Consider the following 23,412-nt stretch of genomic DNA (forward strand, 5'->3'; position numbering starts at 1 on the left):
GCTCCAGTCCCCTACAAGCTGTCATCTCACTGTTCAGTCAGAGAGCTAAGGACCTGTGTAATAGCTTCTCTATTATCAGAAACTGTAAGGAGGGCCACAGTCACACAAGGGGTGATCCCTGTGGTTAATGGGTCCAGGCAGACAGGTTTTTTAGTTTAAAGCCAACGTCCAGACAAACAACAACCAAGATAAATAGAATAAAAGAAACTTCATGTACAGTAAATAGGGGCAAAGCTAAGGGCAGTATAACTTGCTTCATAGAAATATCAGGGGAATAAAAGATAAAGTAGATGAGCTATTAGTGTGTTTAGATGACCTCAAAAATAAGAATGAGATTGATGTACTCTGTCTGTCTAAACACCATGTAACTGTGGGGATGGATAGTGTCAGTATAAATAGATATAATTTAGCATCTTACACTTGTACACAATCTGTATATTGAGCAAGCAGTAAAGGAGACAAAAGAAAAATTCAGAGAAGGTATTAAAATCCATGGAGAAGAAATAAAAAACTTTGAGGTTTGCTGATGACATTGTAATTCTGTCAGAGACAGCAAAGGACTTGGAAGAGCAGTTGAGCGGAATGGACAGTGTCTTGAAAGGAGGCTATAAGATGAACATCAACAAAAGCAAAGTGAGGATAATGAAATGTAGTCTAATTAAGTTGGGTGATGTTGAGGGAATTAAATTAGGAAATGAGACACTTAAAGTTATAAAGGAGTTTTGCTATTTGGGGAGCAAAATAACTGATGATGGCCGAAGTAGAGAGGATATAAAATGTAGACTGACAATGGCAAGGAAAGCGTTTCAGAAGAAGAGAAATTTGTTAACATCAAGTATAGATTTAAGTGCAAGGAAGACGATTCTGAAAGTATTTGTATGGAGTGTAGCCATGTGTGGAAGTGAAACATGGACAATAAATAGTTTGGACAAGAAGAGAATGGTAGCTTTTGAAATGTGGTGCTACAGAAGAATGCTGAAGATTAGATGTGTAGATCACATAACTAATGAGGAGGTATTGAATAGAATTGGGGAGAGGAAGAGTTTGTGGCACAACTTGACTAGAAGAAGGGATTGGTTGGTAGGATATGTTCTGAGGCATCAAGGGATCACCAATTTAGTATTGGAGGGCAGCGTGGAGGGTAAAAATCGTAGAGGGATACCAAGAGATAAATACACTAAGCAGATTCAGAAGGATTTAGGTTGCAGTAGGTATTGGGAGATGAAGAAGCTTGCACAGGATAGAGTAGCATGGAGAGCTGCACCAAACTAGTCTTAGGACTGAAGACAACAACAACACACTTGTAGATCTAGGATGGGTAAAGGAGGAGTTGCCATTTCATAGTACAAGGGTATAAATACAAAACTTTAGAAGTAAGTAAATTTTGTGACAATAAGCACTTTGAGTTTTGTGCATGTGAACTTCAGCTAGATACTGTAGTATTGGTATTAGCAACAGTATACAGGTCCCAATTATGAGACTAGGAGCTATCCATAAAAAAGTTTGACTCCTTATTATGCTGTCAGCCAGACAAAAAGAAGAAGTTATTAATCTGTGGTGATTACAATGTAAACTTTGTAAGTAATTCTGATAGTAAAAATGAACTAGAAGTGTTATTAACAACATATAACTTAGAATCAGTGGTAAATTTCCCTACATGTATAGCTCAAGACAGTAGCACTCTAATAGATAATGTATTTGTACAGAAAGAGGATGCAAAACAAATACATGCTTTCCCTGTGGTAAATGGATTGTCAGCCCATGATGCACAACTGAGTAACTTACGAAACCTAACGAGGTGTACAGTTCAGAAACCATTAAGTAAAAGTGTGAGGTTGCTCCAGCCAGTATCTATGGAGCACTTCACAGAAAGTTTAAGAAATGTTAATTGGGGAAATATTTATAATGAGCCAAATGCTAATGATACATGCAACATATTTCTTGATAAATTAATACCCCTTTTTGAGCATTGTTTCCCAAAGAAAATTACCAAATGTAACTCCACGCACTTTCCAAAGAAACCTTGGATTACTACTGGTATTAAAGTGTCTTCAGAAAGAAAAGGAAAACTGTATGAGACAGAAAGAATTAGTAAAGATCCAGAAGTAGTTTTACACTATAAAAATTATTGTAACACACTGAGAAAAGTTGCATGGAAATCAAGAAATCTTTATGTTAGAGAAGAAATTAACAACTCCAGCAATAAAATCAAATCAATATGTAATGTTGTTAGAAGGGAGACAGGAAAAGTAACCACTGGGGTAGGTAGTATTACTATTAAAGAGAATGAGACCATCCTAACCAACAGTACACAAGTACCTAATGTATTTAACAACCATTTCTTAAGTGTAAGAGAAAAAATTGGTGAGAATAGTTCAAAAGAAAAAGCCAGGCAGTACATGGAAGAGTCAGTTTTGAAAAATTTTGGTCAGATTAAGTTTCACCTAACAACCTCTTGTGAAATAAGTAAAATTATTAAATCTTTGAAAAATAAATGTTCTGTTGGAGTAGATGACATCTCTAATAAGATATTAAAACAATGTGGAGCAATTACAGCTGATGTTCTGCATCACATGTGTAATGCATCACTAACTCAAGGTATTTTCCCAGACAGGTTAAAATATGCCATTGGTAGGCCTCTCTACAAATAGGGGGACACCACAGATGTCAATAATTATCAGCCAGTATCCTTGCTTACAACATTTTCAAAAATCTTCAAGAAAATAATGTACTCAAGAGTGGTTAGCTATCTCAACAGTAATGGGATACTTAGTAAATCACAGTTCAGATTTCAAAAATGCTGTTCCACAGAGACAGCAATATATAATTTCACTGTCTACATAATAGAGTCTTTAAATAGTAAAATGTCACCAATAGGAATTTTCTGTGAGTTTTCCAAAGCATTTGACTGTGTGAACCATGACGTTCTGTTACAGAAATTACAATTCTGTGGTATAAATGGAATATCATATGAGTGGTTTAAGTCATACCTACAGAACAGGAAACAAAAAGTTTCTTTATATGGGTCAAGTGATTTAAATAAGTTTTGCCACTCCATCTAACTGGGGTGAAATTACATTAGGTGTTCCACAGTGTTCAATCAAGAGGCCCCTTCTGTTCTTGATATATGTGAATGACTTCCCTTCTTATCTGAAACAAGAAGCTGAACTGACACTGTTTCCTGATGATGCGAGCATAATTATTAATCCAGTAAAAGAAACTCCAATTGAAAATGATACAAATAAGGTCTTTGGAAAAGTCATGAATTGGTTTTCTGCAAATGGGCTTGCTCTAAACTTTGAAAAAAACACAGTGAATCCCATTTTCTGCTGCAAAAAATGTAGTTCCTTCACTAAATATAACACATCAGCAGAAGTCAGTAGATGGGGTAGGGCATATTAAGTTTTTGGGTGTACATGTAGATGAGAATCGTAATTGGAAAATTCATATTTTGAATCTTCTAAAGGGACTAGGTTCAGCAACTTTTGCAATCAGAATAATTGCCAATTTTGAGGATATAGAAATTAGTAAGCTAACATATTTTCGCTCTCTGATGTCACATGGAATAATATTTTGGGGTAACTCAACACTTAGACAAAAAGTATTCACTGCTCAAAAGAAAGTGGTCAGAATAATGTGTGGGGTTCATAATCGCACATCTTGTAGGCATCTTTTTAGAAGATTGCGAATTTTTACAACAGCCTCACAGTACATTTACTCACTAATGAAATTTGTTCTCAATGACATGGACTAGTTTAAAAACAAGTGACATTCATGATTATAATACCAGAAAAAATAAAGACTTACACTATTATTTACTCAACCTATCTTTGACACGCAAAGGGGTAAGATATGCTGCTATAATTTTTTTTTTACAAATTACCAGATGAAAAAAAAAATGGCTGACAGACAGCAGTAATAGCTTAAAAAATTAATTGAAATCATATCTCCTTGACAACTCCATCTATACCATAGATGCATTCTTGAATAGGAATAAATAAATCTACAATTATAGTATATGCATGTTATGCCATTTAAGGGAATAGGGTAAATAATAGAAATATTAATCATTAACTCTGTATTGTAATACATATATATATTAAAAAATCTTGTTTCATATGTGCATTTCTTGTGCACTTGACACGTTCCACATCGTTACCGCTGCTGTACCGTGCGACTGATCAATGGAACACACAACCAACTTACTAAGGATAGCAAATGGTGAGGAGCAATGGCCAATGATCACTGTCTGTCAATAACGTACTTACAAAACTAGCCAGATGCATCTCTGAGTAAGACACCTCACTGATGTGTGGTGCTAGCGGCACACAGATTACTGTACACTAGATTTTATATTTTGAAGGTAGAGGAGAATCAAACTTAAGTGGAAACCTGTCCTCTACTTTAAATGACAATAACATCATCATATTAAAACTTCCAGAATTTAATGTATTGCCTGGGCTCCAGCAGAAGATATTAATGGAGTGAATGATGTACCAGTACTGTTTCTATCCTTCACATCAATAACACCACCACTTCAGTTCTGTTAATAGTGCTATGAATGTTCTTTCACAGTGGTCTGCAATTGGTCTCTCTCTCTCCTTTCACTCTCTACAGCTACATACATACTCTGCAAGCCAACAAGATGAATGGTGCAGCATACTTTGTATCACTGTTGGTGACTCCCTTTCGCTTCCATTTGCAAATGGGACAATGACCTATATGCTTCCATATGAAGCCCTGGTTCTCTTATCTTGTCTTAATGGTCCTTATACAAGATGTGCATTAGCAGCAGTAGAAAGATTCTTTAGTCTGTTGTAAATGTTGGTTCTCTAAATTTTCTCAACAATATTGCATGTAAAGACATGGCTTCCAATTTGAGTTCATGGAGAATTTACATAATATCTGTGTACTGACAGAAACTATCGGCAAAAATCTAGCAGAATGCCTCTGAATTGCTGTGATGTCTTCCTTTAATCTGATCTCATACGAATACTGAAAAGCAGAACTTTATTAAAGACTGGACCACGGAAGTGTTCTATACATGGTCTCCTTTATAGATAATCTACACTTTCCTAGAACTCTCCAAATAAACTGAAGTCAACCATTTGCCTTCCATACAAGTGACCTTGTGTGTTCATTCCATTTCATGTCTCTTAAAAACATTACATCAAGATAGTTAATCAATGTGACTGAATCAAACAGCACACAACTAATACTAAATTTGCTCTGAATTTACTCATCTGTTGTAACTTACGTTTTTCCACATTTAAAGCAAGCTGCTATGCATCATACCAAATAGAAATTCTGACAAAACCACCATGTATCCTCCTATAGTCACCCAAAAATGAAACTTTCCAGTATGCTCCAGCACCATCAGCGAACAATCACAAACTGAAACTTCCTGGCAGATTAAAGCTGTGTGCTGGACCGAGACTCAAACTCGGGACCTTTGCCTTTCGCGGGCAAGTGGTCCACACTTGAGCACTTGCCCGTGAAAGGCAAAGGTCCCGAGTTTGAGTCTTGGTCTGGCACACACTTTTAATCTGCCAGGAAGTTTCATATCAGCACGCACTCCGCTGCAGAGTGAAAATCTCATTCTGGAAACATCCCCCAGGCTGTGGCTAAGCCATGTCTCCGCATTATCCTTTCTTTCAGGAGTGCTAGTTCTGCAAAGTTTGCAGGAGAGCTTCTGTAAAGTTTGGAAGGTAGGAGATGAGATACTGACAGAAGTAAAGCTGTGAGGACGGGGCGTGAGTCATGCTTGGGTATCTCAGTTGGTAGAGCACTTGCCTGTGAAAGGCAAAGGTCCCAAGTTTGAGTCTCGGTCTGGCACACAGTTTTAATCTGCCAGGAAGTTTCATATCAGCGCACACTCTGCTGCAGAGTGAAAATCTCATTCTGGAATCACAAACTGCTGCTCAGCCTATCTGTCAGGTTGTTTATGTGTACCGAGGTCAAGTGTGGTCCTATTACACTTCCCTGGGACACCCTTGAAGATACCATTTTCTCTGATGAACATTCACCACCCAGAGCAATAGGCTGTATGACTATGCACAGCTCAATACTTTCATAATAAGCCTTTCCATGGTACACATAATTTCTTCAGTGTCTTCAAATTGGGTTTGTTTAGGACTTTTGCGATGTAGTTTCTGACTAAACAGAGCCTTGATAAATCAGATGAGATGGTTAACATATAAAATTTATATATTCTACAGATGAATATGATAAGAATATTATCTATAGTTGATAACCAAACATCTTACAGAAGCCCTTTGGGGATCTTGGGAGTCTTATATCTCATACCAATACATTTACTCTCTAATGGTATCTATAGTTAATAATAAAAGTGAATTTAAGATGAACTATGGAATTCACAGCTACAGTACTAGAATCAAAAACGATTTTCATACAGACCGTGCATCCCCATCTAGGGTTCAGAAAGAAACTGTATGACCCAGTGCAAAAGTCTTTAACAGGCCAGTGGCAGTCATGGAGTAGGAAACTGAAAATAATTTGACAGAATATTTGGACTTAATTATGCAGTTTCCGCTGATACTTATGTTTAAACTTTTTCAGTATACAAGCAATAGGTAGTGTTCACTGTCGGCTGCTGTGGCCGAGCAGTTCAGGGCGCTTCAGTCCAGAACCGCACTGCTGCTACAGTCACAGGTTCGAATCCTATCTCGGGCATGGATCTGTGTGATGTCCTTAGGTTAGTTAGGTTTCACTAGTTCTAAGTCTAGGGGACTGATGACCTCAGATGTTAAGCCCCATACTGCTTAGAGCCATCTGAACCATCATCTAGTGTTCACTGAACTCAGAAAATTTATATGAAAGATTAGTATGAAGTAGCAGATAAAAATAGTAGCTCCGTAATCTAAATATAATTTCCATAATTATATCAAGACTAGTCATAATTTGTTGTCAGTAGACTTTACCAAAATAATGTTCGGTGGCTGCTTGAATTCTACCATATTTCTGAGAAGACGCCTTCATACATTACAAGTTTTATGAGCCCTGAAAAAATTCATATCATAATACACCTCTTGAAGGTGTCACTAGGAAAGTGATACTTTTGAAATCAAGAGCTCAAAGATAGCTCAGAGATTAAGAATAAGAGTTATATGCGTGTGTTTAGTGAAGTTGGAAGTCTACGTTTTTATTTCTGATTTGTGTGTGTGTGTGTGTGTGTGTGTGTGTGTTTGAGAGAGAGAGAGAGAGAGACAGCAGATTGCACTCAACACAGTACTCAGTGAAGAAGACGGAATTTACACAAACAGTGCAAACTGTGTTGTTTAAAGATACTGTGTAGTTCTTAACTTAACAGGTAAAAATGAGTTACCTAGCACTGTGTATTCGCATAGGATGTTTTCTATTTGCTGAGTGAGCTATCAGGACACACATTGAGAAGGCATTTCAGATCCCTGGCAGCCACCCAGATTTAGGCTTTCAGTGGTTTTCCTACACCAGTTAAAGCAAATGTCAGGATGGTTTATTTGAGAAAGACACAGCCAGTTCCTCCACCATCCCAGCTTGTGCTCTGTCTTTAATGACCTCTCAATTGATAGGACTTGGACCCTAATCTGTCTTTGTTCTTCTTTTAATTGTTTGTGGTTTTAATTACAACTCTATCTGCATTCATATGCTGAAAATCAAGATGAAATGCAATTTTACAGGTCCTGTCTATTGTGTTATATTGATGACAAATTAAAAAAAATTAAATACGTAGTTGAATCCACACCTTTAGAATAAAACAAAATTTCTTCAGAGGAAAATATTTGAATGTTCTCATCTGAAAGATGTGTAGTTATAATTGTACAAGACAGTAGGGAGTGAAAAATTGAAAAATGAGCCAACAACCTCATCTTCAGGTTGACGCAATGAAAGATACTTCTTTGGTTAAAACATGCAGAACACAACTTCTTGAGTAGTTTATCTAATGTTGACTTTATTTTACCATATTATTGACTGATCTCAAGGAATTTTACAACAGGTTATTTTTTTATTTTTTCTTGCTTGAAATAACTTGATGCATTGTAAGATTAAGATTTGAAATGTTTACCGCAGACCTGCTTTACATCTACATCTATGTACATACTCTGCAAACCCCTGTGAAGTTTACGGGAGGGTAGTTCTCACTGTCACCACATACTAGGGTTTCTTCCATTTGTGTAGGGAGTATGGGGAGAAAAGCTACTTAAGTGCTTTTGTATGGTCTGTAAATAATCTAATCTTGTCTCTGCATTGCCTGTAGGAGTGATGTGTAAGGGCTGTAGTATCTTCCTCACTTAACACTGTTTCTCCCAACTTTGTAAGTAGGCTTTAGTGAGATAGCATAGCCAGCTCTGGTTTTTCCCATGTTTTTGTGATGCTTTCCTTTGTATACAATCGAAATCTCCAGATAGTTGTCTTAGGTATGTGTCCCACTCACTTGAGCAATAGTCTAAGATGGGTTGCACTAGTGTCTTATTGGCAGTCTTCTTTGTAGGTTGACTGCATTTTCTTAAGTTCCTATCAATGAACTGAAGTCTGTCACCTACTTTAACACTACTATCTACCACTCAATTCTTCCACTGTACACTGAGTGGTAGTTTTACTTAGTCCATTATTTGTGTAGCACCCGGAATTCTCTGTGATCATATTAGAGCTTCCCTTAAATATGTAGGAAGTGAAAGATGTCAGCTGTGATTCACAACCTGACAACCAAGGACTACTACATTCTTAACTTTAGTCAGGTGCACAACTTTTAGCTTTCCAAAATTTTTTAATAGTGCCACAGTTACGTTTAACACTTCAAGCATATTTTGATATAAAATTTTAATACTAGTACTCATAACATCAGTACATTGATGATGACTTTGTTTTTAGTTATGCAAGTAAACAATTTAAAGATTATCAGAGATTGGCTAAAGCACACAACCTGGGCTCTTCATAATTTTCTCTACTGCTGAAGTCATGGCGATGAAAAAGTACTAACGGCTGCATTGCCATTAATTAAACTAGTATTTAGCTTTGCTTCCTGTCACTGGTTTGACCTAATGTAATATTCATGCTATAGGACTGATACCACCCACACTCATTACTATTAAATGAAACTGAATCAAAAATTACCTTGACATAAAACGGTAATAGTAATCTGTACTGAACATGAAGTACTGTGAAAATCTCAGTTGAGAGCCAATGGTCTCTTGATCTTGAGCACAATTGTGACTCCATTTGTTTCCAAGTGCAGTTACCATTACCACGTATCACAAAGCAACTTTTCAACAAATTTAATTTTAGAGTAAAGAGTACAGCAAAGCCTTCCCTACAGCATCATGCCACAGTCAGTCAAACCATTGATGCTAAGTGAAATACTCGACACCAATTCAGATAATAACAAATAAATATTATTTCATGCAGCTTTCTCATCATGACTTTTATTGAACATATCTGAGCTGTTGAGCATCAGTTCCTTAAGATTTTTCTGTGTGTCACTGTGTTCTGACAACATACATAGTTATATTACGGTACTATCAAAAATGCACTCATGTGGATTATATATTTACAGCCTTGGAATGCGTCATGATGGGCCGCTAGCAGATAATGACTGTGATCCGGGTAGCTACATAATGTCTCCCACACTTGGAAGTGGTAAAATTACATGGTCTCCTTGCAGCCAGCGCTACTTGGAAGCTTTTTTAGAGTAAGATATTCAGTAAAAAATGAGAAAGTTATAACTATTTCCTGCATTTTGTCCTATCTAGAGAATTAAAATGACATTTTAGGGCTATATTTCAGGACTCCCCAGGCAGAGTGTTTGTTGGATTACAGCACAGCCTCAGGGCCCTTGGACCATAATGCTGAGAGAATTCTTCCAGGAGAGCGATTTGATGCTGATGTTCAATGTAAGATTAACAATGTTCCATAGCATAATTTACTAACAAGGGAACCTCCCCATCGCACTCCCCTCAGATTTAGTTATAAGTTGGCACAGTGGATAGGCCTTGATAAACTGAACACAGATCAATTGAGAAAACAGGAAGAAGTTGTGTGGAACTGTGAAAAAATAAGCAAAATATACAAACTGAGTAGTCCACGGGTCGCATAGGCAACATCACGGACAAAGTGAGCTCAGGAGCGTCGTGGTCCCATGGTAGCGTGAGCAGCTGCTGAACAAGAGGTCCTTGGTTCAAAGCTTCCCTCGAGTGAAAATTTTATTTTCTTTATTTTTGCATAGTTATTATCTGTCCGTTCGCTCATTGACGCCTTTGTTCACTGTAATAAGTTTAGTGTCTGTGTTTTGCAACCGCATTGCAAAACCATGCGATTAGTAGACGAAAGGACGTGCCTCTCCAATTGGAACCAAAAACATTTGATCGCAAGGTCATAGGTCAACCGATTCCTCCACAGGAAAACACATCTGATATATTCTATACGACACTGGTGACGGCATGTGCATCACATGACAGGAATATGTTGTCGACCCACCTAACTTGTACACTTGGTGAAGGGGTAGAAAGATTCTTCTACCTTGCCCGATTTAGGTTTTCTTGTGGATGTGATAATCACTCCCAAAAAAGTTGTGAAAACATAAGAGTTTGTCACATAAACTGAAAATAAAAAATTAAACTTTTCACTCGATGGAAGATTTGAACCAAGGACCTTTCGTTTCGCAGCTGCTCACGTTATCACGAGACCACGGCGCTCCTGCGTTCTTAGTGTCCTTGACGTTGCCTATCTTGCCATGAACTACTCAGTTTGTATATTTTGCTTATTTTTTCACAGTTCCACACAACTTCTTCCTGTTTTCTCAATTGATCTGTTTTCAGTTTTTCAAGGCCTATCCACTGTGCCAACTTATAACTAAATCTGAGGGGGGTGCGATGGGGAGGTTCCCTTGTAAGGTAACATAAGTTTTTCCATTATTACCACAATGACAAAAATTTTGTCTCTTATTCACAGCAAAATCGGTGAACATGTAAGTTACCAGTACTGGAACCTGGACTTTATCCAAGTTCAAATGTTGTTAAATACCATACATCAGGATTTTTTCCAGTATCTGTCCAGTCTTATAATATCTGTTGTCTATGAGACTCTGCTTCATCCTCTCTCTGCAACTTGCTTCAGCCTTCCTTTCTTTCTCGTAAGTTCATTTGTTTTTATTCAACATTTTTTCTTCTTCTCTTACCCTTATGTCTCCATTCTCACATCATCCTCTTTATTTTTGGGATATAATCTATCTCTCATCTCATGTTCATCTTTCTTTCAAATCCTCTCTCACCTAGAGTAATTCTTCTATTTTTCTGTTACAGTTTTTCTTCACATCACTGCCCATTATCTGTGAACACTCCTCATACAGTATTTGTTTATTAACTTTCAAGCTGTTTACATAAATTTAACATATTGTACCTGTTTAACTACAGTTGTACTGGCCTGTACATAATGGCGTAATTACATGTTTATACAGGCAAAGAGTCTTTTCAGTTAAATATTTGGTAATTAGGCTAAATGTAGTGTACTATTCATAATTACTATGCACAGTATGCATGAAGTACTTGTAACAATCCTAGTGTTAATTCAGCACAATAGGAATGTGCAATTGCAAACACCCTTTCACTGGATTTCTGTCTTCATTTCTGATTTCACCCATCACATGTATACTACTGCAATTTGAATTGCTGTATTAATCAAATTTTTGTCATTTGATGTCACTTCTGCTAAAGTACTATTAACATCCTGTTTGGAATTTATATTTAATATTTACTGTTTAGCTATTTAAAGAGTAGTGTGTTTAATGAATGAATTTAATTAAGAATGAAACAAAGCACACAAATCCAGTAATTGCCACAGAGATAGAAAATGATAGAGTGCTGTTATTGTTTTTGAAATTATAGCAGACAAGTCCTTAGGAAGTCATCATTCATCGCAACGTCTTTCAGTGAACGAAGGTGACGCATTAGTTTTCATGGGCGTGTGATCATCTAGTTCTTCTGTGCAACAGCTTAAGTCACCTATCTCGGATTGAATAGAAGTGCATGCCTGATGGTGTAGTTGTCTACAATGATAAGTAAAGTTACTTTTGATCGCCTGTAGTGATCTTCTCATTAAGAGTTGGCCCAACAATTAGTCTCATTGGAAGTGATGTGGTCTAAGCCTAACTTACTCTTAACTGAGCAGACCATAAAAATTATGGCTTTACAGTCATCAGGCTGAGTATTACACTTACAGCAGTCATTTCAGTGTTTAGTGGAGCATCTGTCATGCGAATAATAATAATGGTTAATTTAATACAAGGCTGTCACGGCAAATAATTACACACAATGTGGTTGCTGCAGATGATAATTCAGATGCTCCTTTTTGTTGTGTTATCACATATTTGTCTTCTGAGTGGTAATTTGATGATTCCCAAGATAACAGATGTAACCACAGAAAACACACAAAGCTCACAAGAAGATAATAGCTTCACACCCAGTTCACAATAACTTTGAATTTATTATCAATAATGACACCGATTTGGCAGTCCTGTGCATTCACACCTCACCCTCTTCTGTTCATCTAACAGAACAATGTTGAACAATACTCAAGAATTGGTCAAACAAAGATTTTGTAAGCAACCTATTACATGCATGAACTACTGTGTCTTAGGATTCTTCCAGTAAATCTGAGACTGGCACCTGCCTTCCTCACACTTAAATTTATGTGTTCATTTTACTTTAAGTAACTCTGGACAGAAACTTCTAAATATTTTCAGGTTGTGACTGATTCCAGTAACTGCAAATTGTTTATCAGATCCTTTCATCTGTTTACAACCCCCACATTACATTTATTTACGTTAAGGGCCAGATGCCAATTTTTAAATGAGGCACTGATTATCTGCTTGTGTCTCTGCATGAAAAAAGATTGGCATAAGATGGAGCCAACTTGACTCCTGTGAACACACATCCGATCTGTTTGTATGTAATCGCTGAAAGATGAAGCAGTTCCTTTCATGTCGTTATTTAATTGTAATTTGATTTTGAAAATTCACTTGCTGCGAACACTTACTCATGTGACAGGTATGCTTAAATATGGGCATGGCAGTATTCATGCTGTGAAACAACCATTGGAAGATATCTGCAGGGATCTGCACTGTCAACGTGACCGTTACACTTGGACATCTCATCCAGCACTTGAAGGAACACCATGTGGCAGGAACAAGGTACGAATACACAGTGTTAATTAGGTACACACTTAAGTGTTTAGTTGGATTTTTGCAATATTGCTGTGGCCATAGATGTGACTAACTATATTAAAATAGAAGTGTCCGCCTTCGTAGCTGAGTGGTCAGTATAAATGGCTCCCATGTGGAGGACCCAGATTTGATTCTCCATACTGCCAAGGATTTTTTGTCTTGGTGGGAGGACTGATGAAAGGTGCACTCAGCCTCATGATTCCAACTGAGGAGATACTTGAACGAGAAGTAGTAGCTCCACAGTCTGAAAGCAATGTGCTGACCACAAGCCCCTCCATACCACATTCAAATGATGCCACAAGGCAGAGGATAACACAGCTGCCAGTCTACATCCCTTGGGCCCTCATGGCCTGGATGCAGAGCTCGTAAAAAAGTGACACCATATCCAAAAAGCTAGCACAATTTCCTGATATGTTACTTGGGTCTATGTGCAATCTACCATTCATGGGCTAAGATATTGTCTTTCCAATTTTTGTTTGTTGTTTCCAATATGGAATGACTAACATTAGCAAAACTTTCTTCTGAATTGACCCAGACAAACTGTGCACCTGGGGAAGTGCAGTACTCAAGCACAGCACGACCCAAGAGTCTGCTATACCATATGAAATATTTATTTCCTGATCTCTGAGGTTTTGAACTTCCTCTACATCATATCCTCTCATCCAGTGATCCTCCAAGACTCATTGCACATTAGCCTGATATCCAAAGATTCTTTTTCCCATTACTGCTTGCTAAATTTGTTTATTTACATTTCATTTTACTTATTTTCTCCTGTAGCTGCTCCTCATTCTCTCTCAACACATTGTAATCTGTTGCTCTGCTGTTATTTACTTTATGTCCCTATTAGCTGAAATAGGAGCTGCATGAGGTGTGATCAAAATGTAATGGGAGTTTTTGTTTTTCTTAAATAATCTTTATTTATTATTCAACATCAACTTTGTCCCCTTCAAAGTAAGCCCCCTCAGATATAATACACTTGTGTCAGCACTTTTTCCAGTCTTGGAAGCACTTCTGGAACTTACTTTTTGTTACAGTGTTCATCTCCTTTAATGATTCTGTTATCATCTCATCAGTGGTGACAAAACAATGTTCTTTGATGGTTCTCTTCAGTCTTGGGAATAGAAAGAAGTCACAGGGGCCATGTCCAGCAAATACAGTAGCTGAGGCAACATAATGGTTTTCTTTCATTACCAAAAAGTCACGAACAAGAAATGGTGCAGGAACAGGAGCATTATTGTGATGAAATTTCCACAGGTGGTTCTGCCACAATTCTGGTCATTTTCTTCAGACTACTTCATGCAAACAGCACATAACTTCCAGGTAATATTCCTTATTGTCTGTAGGACCATATGTAATAGAAGAAAACAATGAGAAGAACCTTCACATGTGATTGCACTTCTCGATTTTTTTTTTATTTTTTTTTTTTGGTCTCTTCAGGCAGTTTCCATGGGAATGACTGGCCTGGTTTCAATGTCATACCTGTATACCCATCTTTCGTCACCTGTTATAACCAGCTTCGAAAGCTCTGGATTGTTACTGACTTTATTTAGCAATTCCTGAGTGATGTTCATGTGATGTCACTTTTGGTCAAAACTCAACAATTTTTCAACAAACTTTGTTCCTACACGTTTCATGCCCCCCCCCCCCCCCCCCCCAAAAAAAAAAAAAAAAAAAAAAAAAAACTGGTTGGCATGAGCCAAAGGGTATGCTAATATCATCAGCAATCTCTCTGATGGTGATTTTGCAGAACCATTTTCTTTACTTCTTCCACATTGTTGTCAGAAATTGATGTGTTAAGGTGTTGAGGATGATTGCCATTTTCAACATCTTCTTGATCCTCTTTGAAAAGTTTATACTACTTTTAAACTCTTATATTACTCATAGCAGATTTTCCAAAAGCCACAGTTAACGTTTCAAATGTGGTGCTGCACTTTATTTCATTTTCAAGCAAAATTTAATACAAATTCTTTGATCCATCCTTTTTGAAAGTAAAAATTCGCCAAGCATTTGCAAACAAATATAGCATTTTTGATTGTTGACAACAGTTGAAAATGCAAACATACATCAGGAACATGTGTACCAACTAGATGAAAAAAATTTTGAAAATCAGATTTATAAAGCCTGTGAAATTAAAAATTTGCATTGCTTTTGATCACACTTCCTCATATGTCTAAGTATTGGTCAGTCCATTTGTCTCCTGGTAAATATAACGCATTTCTGATTGAAATCAGATTCATAATAAGATGAAGATTATTCTACTGAATAACTGTCAGCTTTGACACATATATATTCAGTTAGTGTAGATTAGAAAAGAATGATTCATATGAATCCCAACCCAGATAACAAGCCAAACAATGTACCAGCAGTAAGTGCTACCAAGATAGTGGGATACAGAGAACCCAAGCAAGGAGTGTACTGTGTGATTAGAATGGGCAGTGTTACACTATTTTTGTCAGCAAAGAGGCATACAATGAAATGATAATCTGAAAGATAGTGTCTGTGTGTCCAACTGATGTCAAGTTGTGCAACATCAATTTGTGAGGGAGTTTCAGTGGGGCAGAATACTGTGACATTTTGGCTCACACAGGGAATGCTATTACAACACTGATTTGTGTATGGAGCCATTGGGTAGAAGAGCTGTACATAATAAGAAGCAGTTACTGAACCATGTGATGTGACTGTGACTGCAGCATAGGATGACCACACTCTTGTCCATACACCCATTGGGGACTGTAAAGCTTCATCCACAGTGTGGGTTTGACACTAGATTACTGCAACAGTTGGAAACCTCTCTGTGTTGGTGTTTGACACTGTCAGTTTAAAGTGGGACTTTCCTGCCAAATTCCTTTCCATTAATGTCTACTGTCCAGCATCAAGACATGCAGTGGGCAGATAGCAATGGACATACATATACCATTGCTGTCAAGCTGGTTGTCAAAACTTGATGTTTTTGGATTGTAGGATCTCATTGTTCAGCAAGCACACGCTGAAGCAAATATGCTGTTTGACTGAATGCTTCAGATTTCTGCCTATTTTTGACGAGTAAGGGTTGGAGTGAGACACTTGGTGGACAAAGCAAGCAAGACAGACAGTGGGGAAATGTAATTTACTTCTCTCTCCAGCCATTATTGTTGCTGCTCCCAAGTTTTGGTTGATAACAATCTACTGTGCAAATAGAAAAGAATTATGTGGGGATTAATAATACAGGAGTTAGTTGTAATGCTTATAGGCAACTGAATCATTCATCTACATGGAACTCTTGTATAAACAAATGTCTGCTCCAAGGTTACTACATATACACGTGCTCTGCCATTGGTAATTGTTTGCATTGCTCACGCATCTTGTGCCGTAAGACTACTGAAAGTAGGCCTTAATTATTTATTAGGTATTTCATTGTAAATCGAGTAAAAATGGAACTCTCATACATGCTAAAGCATCGAATTTCTTAATGTTCTTTGCTCATTGCTGTGCTTCATTTTTAGTAAACTTACTCCCAAATTAAAATTTTTGTAAATATGCATAGAAAAAATAACAGAAAAGTAGTTTTTCAGAGGGAGATGTGGAGGAAGTTTTGGTAGTCCCCAGGGCCATAGGATCTCCCTACTATGGTTCCAGGCATCACAATGATAAACATGTATGATATGTCAATTAAAATTCAAGAGAGCAGCTATAACCAATTCCTTTTTTGTCTGATATTTTTTCTGTGAAATGGTCATCCATCTTCTGAATCAAATGACTGATTATATACCCCTAACACCTGTCTTATAAGCCTATGGACTTTGCCATTATGCACTTGACAAACAGTCAACGGAATGTCGCTCATATAACAGATGTACCTCGCTGGCATGCACTCTGTGTGGACTTCTTTGTCACAAATTCCACGTATAGCCTTATGTGATATCAACAGGGAACCTGTAGCATTGTTTTTTATGAGCCAGCTACAGAAATACTCGCATTCTACACCCTATCCATAGATGCCAACAATATGAATAAGTAAATTCTTCACCAGATGGCTGCCATCTTTAATTTGGACAGTATGTCTAGTACTGCACTTTGGATCATACCTTAAAAACAATGGCACAGTGCTCATTGGCATGGGTCGCAATTTTATAAGATGAGATTCAAGGTCCATTGATTCAGATGGCTGGGTATTATGCAGCCATAATATTAAGAGAAGAAAAGAATTTATATGACTGCACTCCTGAAAATTCATTACACCGAAAAAACTTGGTGATAATTGTGATACATTCTGGTTCTTTTCGGATACTCCACAATGTGCCATATTTGAGAAGGATAATTCCAGCCACATGTGGAGCAGGGTGTGCAAACCTGCTTTTGAGAAGATGTATGACTTTATCTAGCACGGATGATCACCTGACATGTGGCCTATTAAAAATGTATAGGATATGATTGGACAGAAATTTGTCATGATACTCCAGGGGGCAGAGCTAATGCTTTGTGGGGTTACAAACAAACCACATGGAAGGCATGGGTGGCTATCCCACAGGAGAGCATATCCAGGAACTCTGTGATTCTATACCATAGCACAGGGGTTCCCAACAAAATTTTCTCGAGGACCCCCCATCGAGCATGATTGGTACCTTGTCATATCACAGTATCAAGTACCTAAAAAAGCCAAATTAAGAGTCTTTTTATACGTTTTCTATTTTTGGTACTTAGAAAAAACATTGACATATTCATTATTGAAAAAATATTGATCTTAAAACTTTTTCAATTTAGCCATCATTGTTATTGTTACATTTTTGATTATTGCTCAAAAACTTTGCCTTCAAATCTGGGTGTTTAGTATTTATTTTACAAACTCTACTATTTTAATGTAGAATATTGAATATGTAAACAACATTGTTAAAGCACTGGCAATAAATTAACAAGGGGCCGATTGTCGTCTGAAATGCGAGTTTCTGTGTAAAGTGACTGTCAGTTGTCAGCTGCAAAGAGGCAGTGCACACAGTCTAATGGCATACAGCACAACTATTTGCCTCTGTCTAATTCTAGTTTTGCACTAGAGTGTGCTACTGTAGTTGGCTCTAGGAAGACGCTAGATGCAGAAGTTAGCGTTCGCTAAAGCTCTGCTCATGCAGCAAGCAGCCAAAACAAAAAAATCTGTTATCATACGAAATATATTTAATATATTTTTTATTCTAATAGCATCTTGTGAACCCCTCTGGCATAGCTGCGGTCTGCGGACCACCTGTTGGGAACCACTGCCATAGCATGTAGATATTCTGACTGCAGGAAATCCATGTGTGAAACTAGTTACTTAAAAATAGCTTGTACTTTCGACAAAAAGTGTAACTGATTCAACACAATAAAACAGATATTTTCCTGAACGGTTGCAGAGCTCCTAATTCATCATGGATAAAAGGATGTGGTCAGTGTATTTTTAACTAACTGCGGGACTCAGTAACTGTAACTGGTGCTACAGTTCAATAAAACTGTAATTTATTTGGGATGTATGCATTAGTTTGGAACTTAAGCTGAGTTATGCAGTTAAGATGGCAACTTCCCAAACGCTTACCCAAGTAGCAGCTATATTTCCAATCATTTTTGTTAGTTTTTTCTTGAAAGAAGGGAAAATCAGTTGACTATGCATTTTCTATCAAACATGACCTTGCATTTTTTTGTGCCACTTGAACATTTTTACTATTTATTTTTAAAGATGCAACCATCAGTGTTCTCTTCATACACAAAATGAAAAAAAAAGGTTCATAAACTAATTGGTTGGAGGGAATAGTCTTCTATAAATCTTGATTAAAACTCTCTCCGAGATCAGGGCTAAAGAATGGACCCTTGACTTTAATGGACAGTGCTGTTACTGCATTTATCAACTCTTTAGCCAACCAGTGTTTCTTTCCAACTTCGTGAATGGAATCTGCATTAGATACTCTTCTGTACTAAGCAATTTATGTTTCACAACTACAGTCACAAATCAAGTCATCCTGCTTTCACATTATTTCTCAGGATAAAAACAGCCAAATGAATGTGTTACTGGAAACTGTGGAATTACACTTTCTTGTAGTAAGTAGTTTCAGAGGTCATACTACCCTTGGTCTGACTAAATTGACTTCTTGTTCAAACTTTGGAGGGAAATTCCATTTTGATGCAATGTCATCCTAATACGGAACCTGGTATGGAAATCCATCAAATATATTCTATAATGATATTGTCTACAGTCTGTGCTCTTGACATCTGTTGTAGCACTCGGTCAGGCAATCTTGATACAACTCCTTAGCAGCACCTCTGTACTGTGGTTTACATGTTTCCTCATGCCCATGCAAATTAACCCCAATGAATTAAAATGGAACCACTTACTCTACAATATTAGTGACAAGCTATACATTACAAAGTGGAAGGCACATGTATAAAAATGTTTCAAAATAAGAAGGAAGAAAGGAAGGAAGGGAGATTAGGGTTTACACCCCACCCACATCAAGTTCATTAGAGATGAAGCACCAGGTCAGATTATTTCTACAATCAAGAAGGAAATTGGCCGTTCCCTTTCAAAGGAACCATCTCGGCATTTGCCTGGAGTGATCTAGGGAAGTCATGGAAAACCTAAAATCTGGAGGGCCAGACACGGATTTGAACCATCGTTGCCCCCGTTTGCAAGTCCTGTGTGCTAACCACTGCACCATCAGTATAAGAAACAAGATTATACATGTTTTGAGAGATTGCAGGAATGAAGCTAATGATGGACCTACAGTTCCCAATGTTCAGTTCACAAAAACTGATGTTAGCAGGATGACATGAGATGGCACAGATAGTGCAGTGATTGTTAGAATCAACAACATTTTCCTGAACAGCATATTTCACATAACAGTGTGGCTCAGGCAGCCACTGGCCAAGTTCGGCAACAGCCATTTGTTACATGGATAGTAGGCAGATGCACAGATGGGGCATAAGGATTGATAAGAGTACTGAGTGGGTTGAGACAGTGACAGATTATCAATTTGGAGGGGGTGAGAAGAATATTTCTCACTTCATGGGATAACAAGAGATGATTGCATGTATAATAGAGGCATTCACTTGTGGACGAGCAAGAAATGTGCAAGGAATGCAGTCTGTAGTTGTTGTTAATCTGCTAAGAATATTTTCCAGAAGGTCAGCAGTTGCTTTTGATATGCCTATCTGATGTGCAATAGTCCTAGTATTCAATTAATAATGATCTGTGCTAACAGACATTTACAAAAAAAATAATAATAATAAATAAATAATATGAGTTGAGGTTTGAGCTTTTACAGCTTGCAAAGTAAGTAGTAAGTTAGATGAAATTTTTATTTACTTTTGGTATATCCTATAGGAACACTAAGCATACAATTACACATTTCTATTTATTATTCCATGACATGCTTTTATGGCACAGTCTTTAATGTTCAAAGAGAAAAAGTTCACACCTTTTACCATCTGCACTTAACTCATTAAGTAAAAAAAGCATGTACTACAAGAGAACCAGTAATTTCAGAACCCAAGTCGCATTTGAGGCTATGTACTTCTAAATGTAATGAAGTGTAGTTTTTTGAGAGCTACAATTTCTTTCCAAGTAGCAGTAGAAACAGCTGATGTGACGGGTTTGAACAATTATGCACCACTTGAGGGTATATAATAAAACATATTTTTGTGAGTCCAACTGGTTACATTACAGCAAATTAGTAACATATCAGATGACAGTTCTCAATAGTACATCGATGTTAGTGAATGCCCATGCACGCTTGGTTCAAGACATCACTAACACACAGATGATCATCATTATAACATCAACATTTCTATCACAATCGCTCTATCACAGCTACACAGACTGATAGTTGCATAATTTACAGGTATTATGTATGACCTTTAGCCACTGGTATGAAACGTTCTGCCCTGATGCAAATGATTATTATGCACACATATGAAGTCCTCTTTTAAACAGTATCCCACAAAAACACCTCTCAGTCAACAGTGTATAGTCACGTTTAGAGCTTAAAGAAGTAACATGGGAAAGTTCTGATACTTCTACAATATTGCCACTCAATCTTACTTCCACTGATGCTAAGACAAGGAGTTATTTTCGGAGGTCAATATCTTCCCATACATTGCCCATACTCTCCATTGTATTATTATCACAATATTGTACCATACTGAGCAATTATGGACTGTAGTTAACAGTTCTTGACTTGCTGCTTAACGACATTGCAATAGTTAGCCAACTATAGCATCAAAAGTTTGAATCACCATTTCGCCCATTATATGAATATTGAGAATGATGCACAGTACTGAAACAGTCTCCTGACAACACTCTACTGTCTCCAAATCACACACTTACATTACATTAATGCATAGCCAAATGTAACATTTCATAAATTACTTTGTAATGCTGCATTATTCAGAACAAAATTGTCATCTTCTAATTAAGTGTTTCTTAGCATTTTGTCTCATTTTATTATACTACATATGATTCTTGAAAACTGTGTGGAGCAGGAACAATGGAATGAGTAAAGATAACTGAGTAAAGATAACTACTACCATAGATTGGCTGGGTAGTGGCTATGCATTTAAAAAAAAAAAAAAAAAAGATGATGATGATCAGCTTATGAATTTATGTTGTTCTTTTATTCTTAACACATGCATGTGTTCCAACTTGGTTCCATTAAACCATATAGTAGCTGTAGCTGGAGAAAAAACTGATGCTCAATCATGATTGTTTTTCCATGTAAATAAAAACTGGCAATTTTAATGACATTGCAGTGGTGCCGCAGTGGTCGATGCATCACTAGAGGACTGTCAGCTATCCAAGCAGGCTTCTTTGCAAATCAGCAAGTTGATGGTGGTTGGAGTGAATGGTCTCCATACTCTGAGTGTGCATCAGGTTGCCTGTTGGGAGATGATGGCCTACTAAGCACAGGAAGCACAGGGATTCGAGTATCGACAAGACGCTGCAACAATCCAAGGTACTACATATGTGATGGAGATGATTACTTCCTTTTTTGGCACAGAAAGATTTTTTTTTTCAAAGAAACACAATAAAGTGTAACAAACATAGTTACACATTTGACTTATGGAAACATTTCATTTTTTATGCTCGTTCTCAAAAACTTAAAATTAGCTTGATGGTCATATTTTCCATTGGGATGTCCACCACACTTCAGTATTATATAATTACGTACACTTTGGAGGGAAAATAGTAAATGATAATTAAATTTGTAAGTAAACAAACATACCATACCATACAATTCTTCATTTTTCCCCTGCATAAACTGTCATTAACCATGCTAATGAGGACAGCCAATATGATTTGGTAGGTGTGTAATACCTAAGCAGCTAATGAAGTTGCCATCACCAGATGCTCTGAGAGGTAGATACCTTAGCATATGAGAGACGTCTACAGACGTTAAAGTAACCTCTGGCGTGCCACAGGGGAGTGTTATGGGACCATTGCTTTTCACAATATATATAAATGACCTAGTAGATAGTGTCGGAAGTTCCATGCGGTTTTTTGCGGATGATGCTGTAGTATACAGAGAAGTTGCAGCATTAGAAAATTGTAACGAAATGCAGGAATATCTACAGTGGATAGGCACTTGGTGCAGGGAGTGGCAACTGTCCCTTAACATAGACAAATGTAATGTATTGCGAATACATAGAAAGAAGGATCCTTTATTATATGATAGCGGAACAAACACTGGTAGCAGTTACTTCTGTAAAATATCTGGGAGTATGCGTGCGGAACGATTTGAAGTGGAATGATCATATAAAATTAATTGTTGGTAAGGCGGGTACCAGGTTGAGATTCATTGGGAGAGTCCTTAGAAAATGTAGTCCATCAACAAAGGAGGTGGCTTGCAAAACACTCGTTCGACCTATACTTGAGTATTGCTCATCAGTGTGGGATCCGTACCAGATCGGTTTGACGGAGGAGATAGTGAAGATCTAAAGAAGAGCGGCACATTTTGTCACAGGGTTATTTGGTAACCATGATAGCATTACGGAGATGTTTAATAAACTCAAGTGGCAGACTCTGCAAGAGAGGCGCTCTGCATCGCGGTGTAGATTGCTCACCAGGTTTCGAGAGGGTGCGTTTCTGGATGAGGTATCGAATATATTGCTTCCCCCTACTTATACCTCCCGAGGAGATCACGAATGTAAAATTAGAGAGATTAGAGCACGCATGGAGGCTTTCAGACAGTCGTTCTTCCCGC

The 23,412-nt window shown here is 37.4% G+C and overlaps 1 protein-coding gene across 1 annotated transcript in view; it reads left to right on the plus strand.

The window, feature by feature from the left end:
- The window catches only part of LOC124789518 (A disintegrin and metalloproteinase with thrombospondin motifs adt-1-like), a 148,198-nt gene that overhangs the window by 51,104 nt on the left and 73,682 nt on the right, over nucleotides 1-23,412 (plus strand). The window contains exons 6-9 of the mRNA XM_047256907.1: nucleotides 9,554-9,688; nucleotides 9,784-9,890; nucleotides 13,041-13,183; nucleotides 21,962-22,164. Coding sequence (XP_047112863.1) covers nucleotides 9,554-9,688; nucleotides 9,784-9,890; nucleotides 13,041-13,183; nucleotides 21,962-22,164 — 588 coding nt within the window. The remainder of the gene's footprint in view (nucleotides 1-9,553; nucleotides 9,689-9,783; nucleotides 9,891-13,040; nucleotides 13,184-21,961; nucleotides 22,165-23,412) is intronic.

Source organism: Schistocerca piceifrons, chromosome 3, assembly GCF_021461385.2.
Source record: "Schistocerca piceifrons isolate TAMUIC-IGC-003096 chromosome 3, iqSchPice1.1, whole genome shotgun sequence".
NCBI lineage: Eukaryota > Metazoa > Arthropoda > Insecta > Orthoptera > Acrididae > Schistocerca > Schistocerca piceifrons.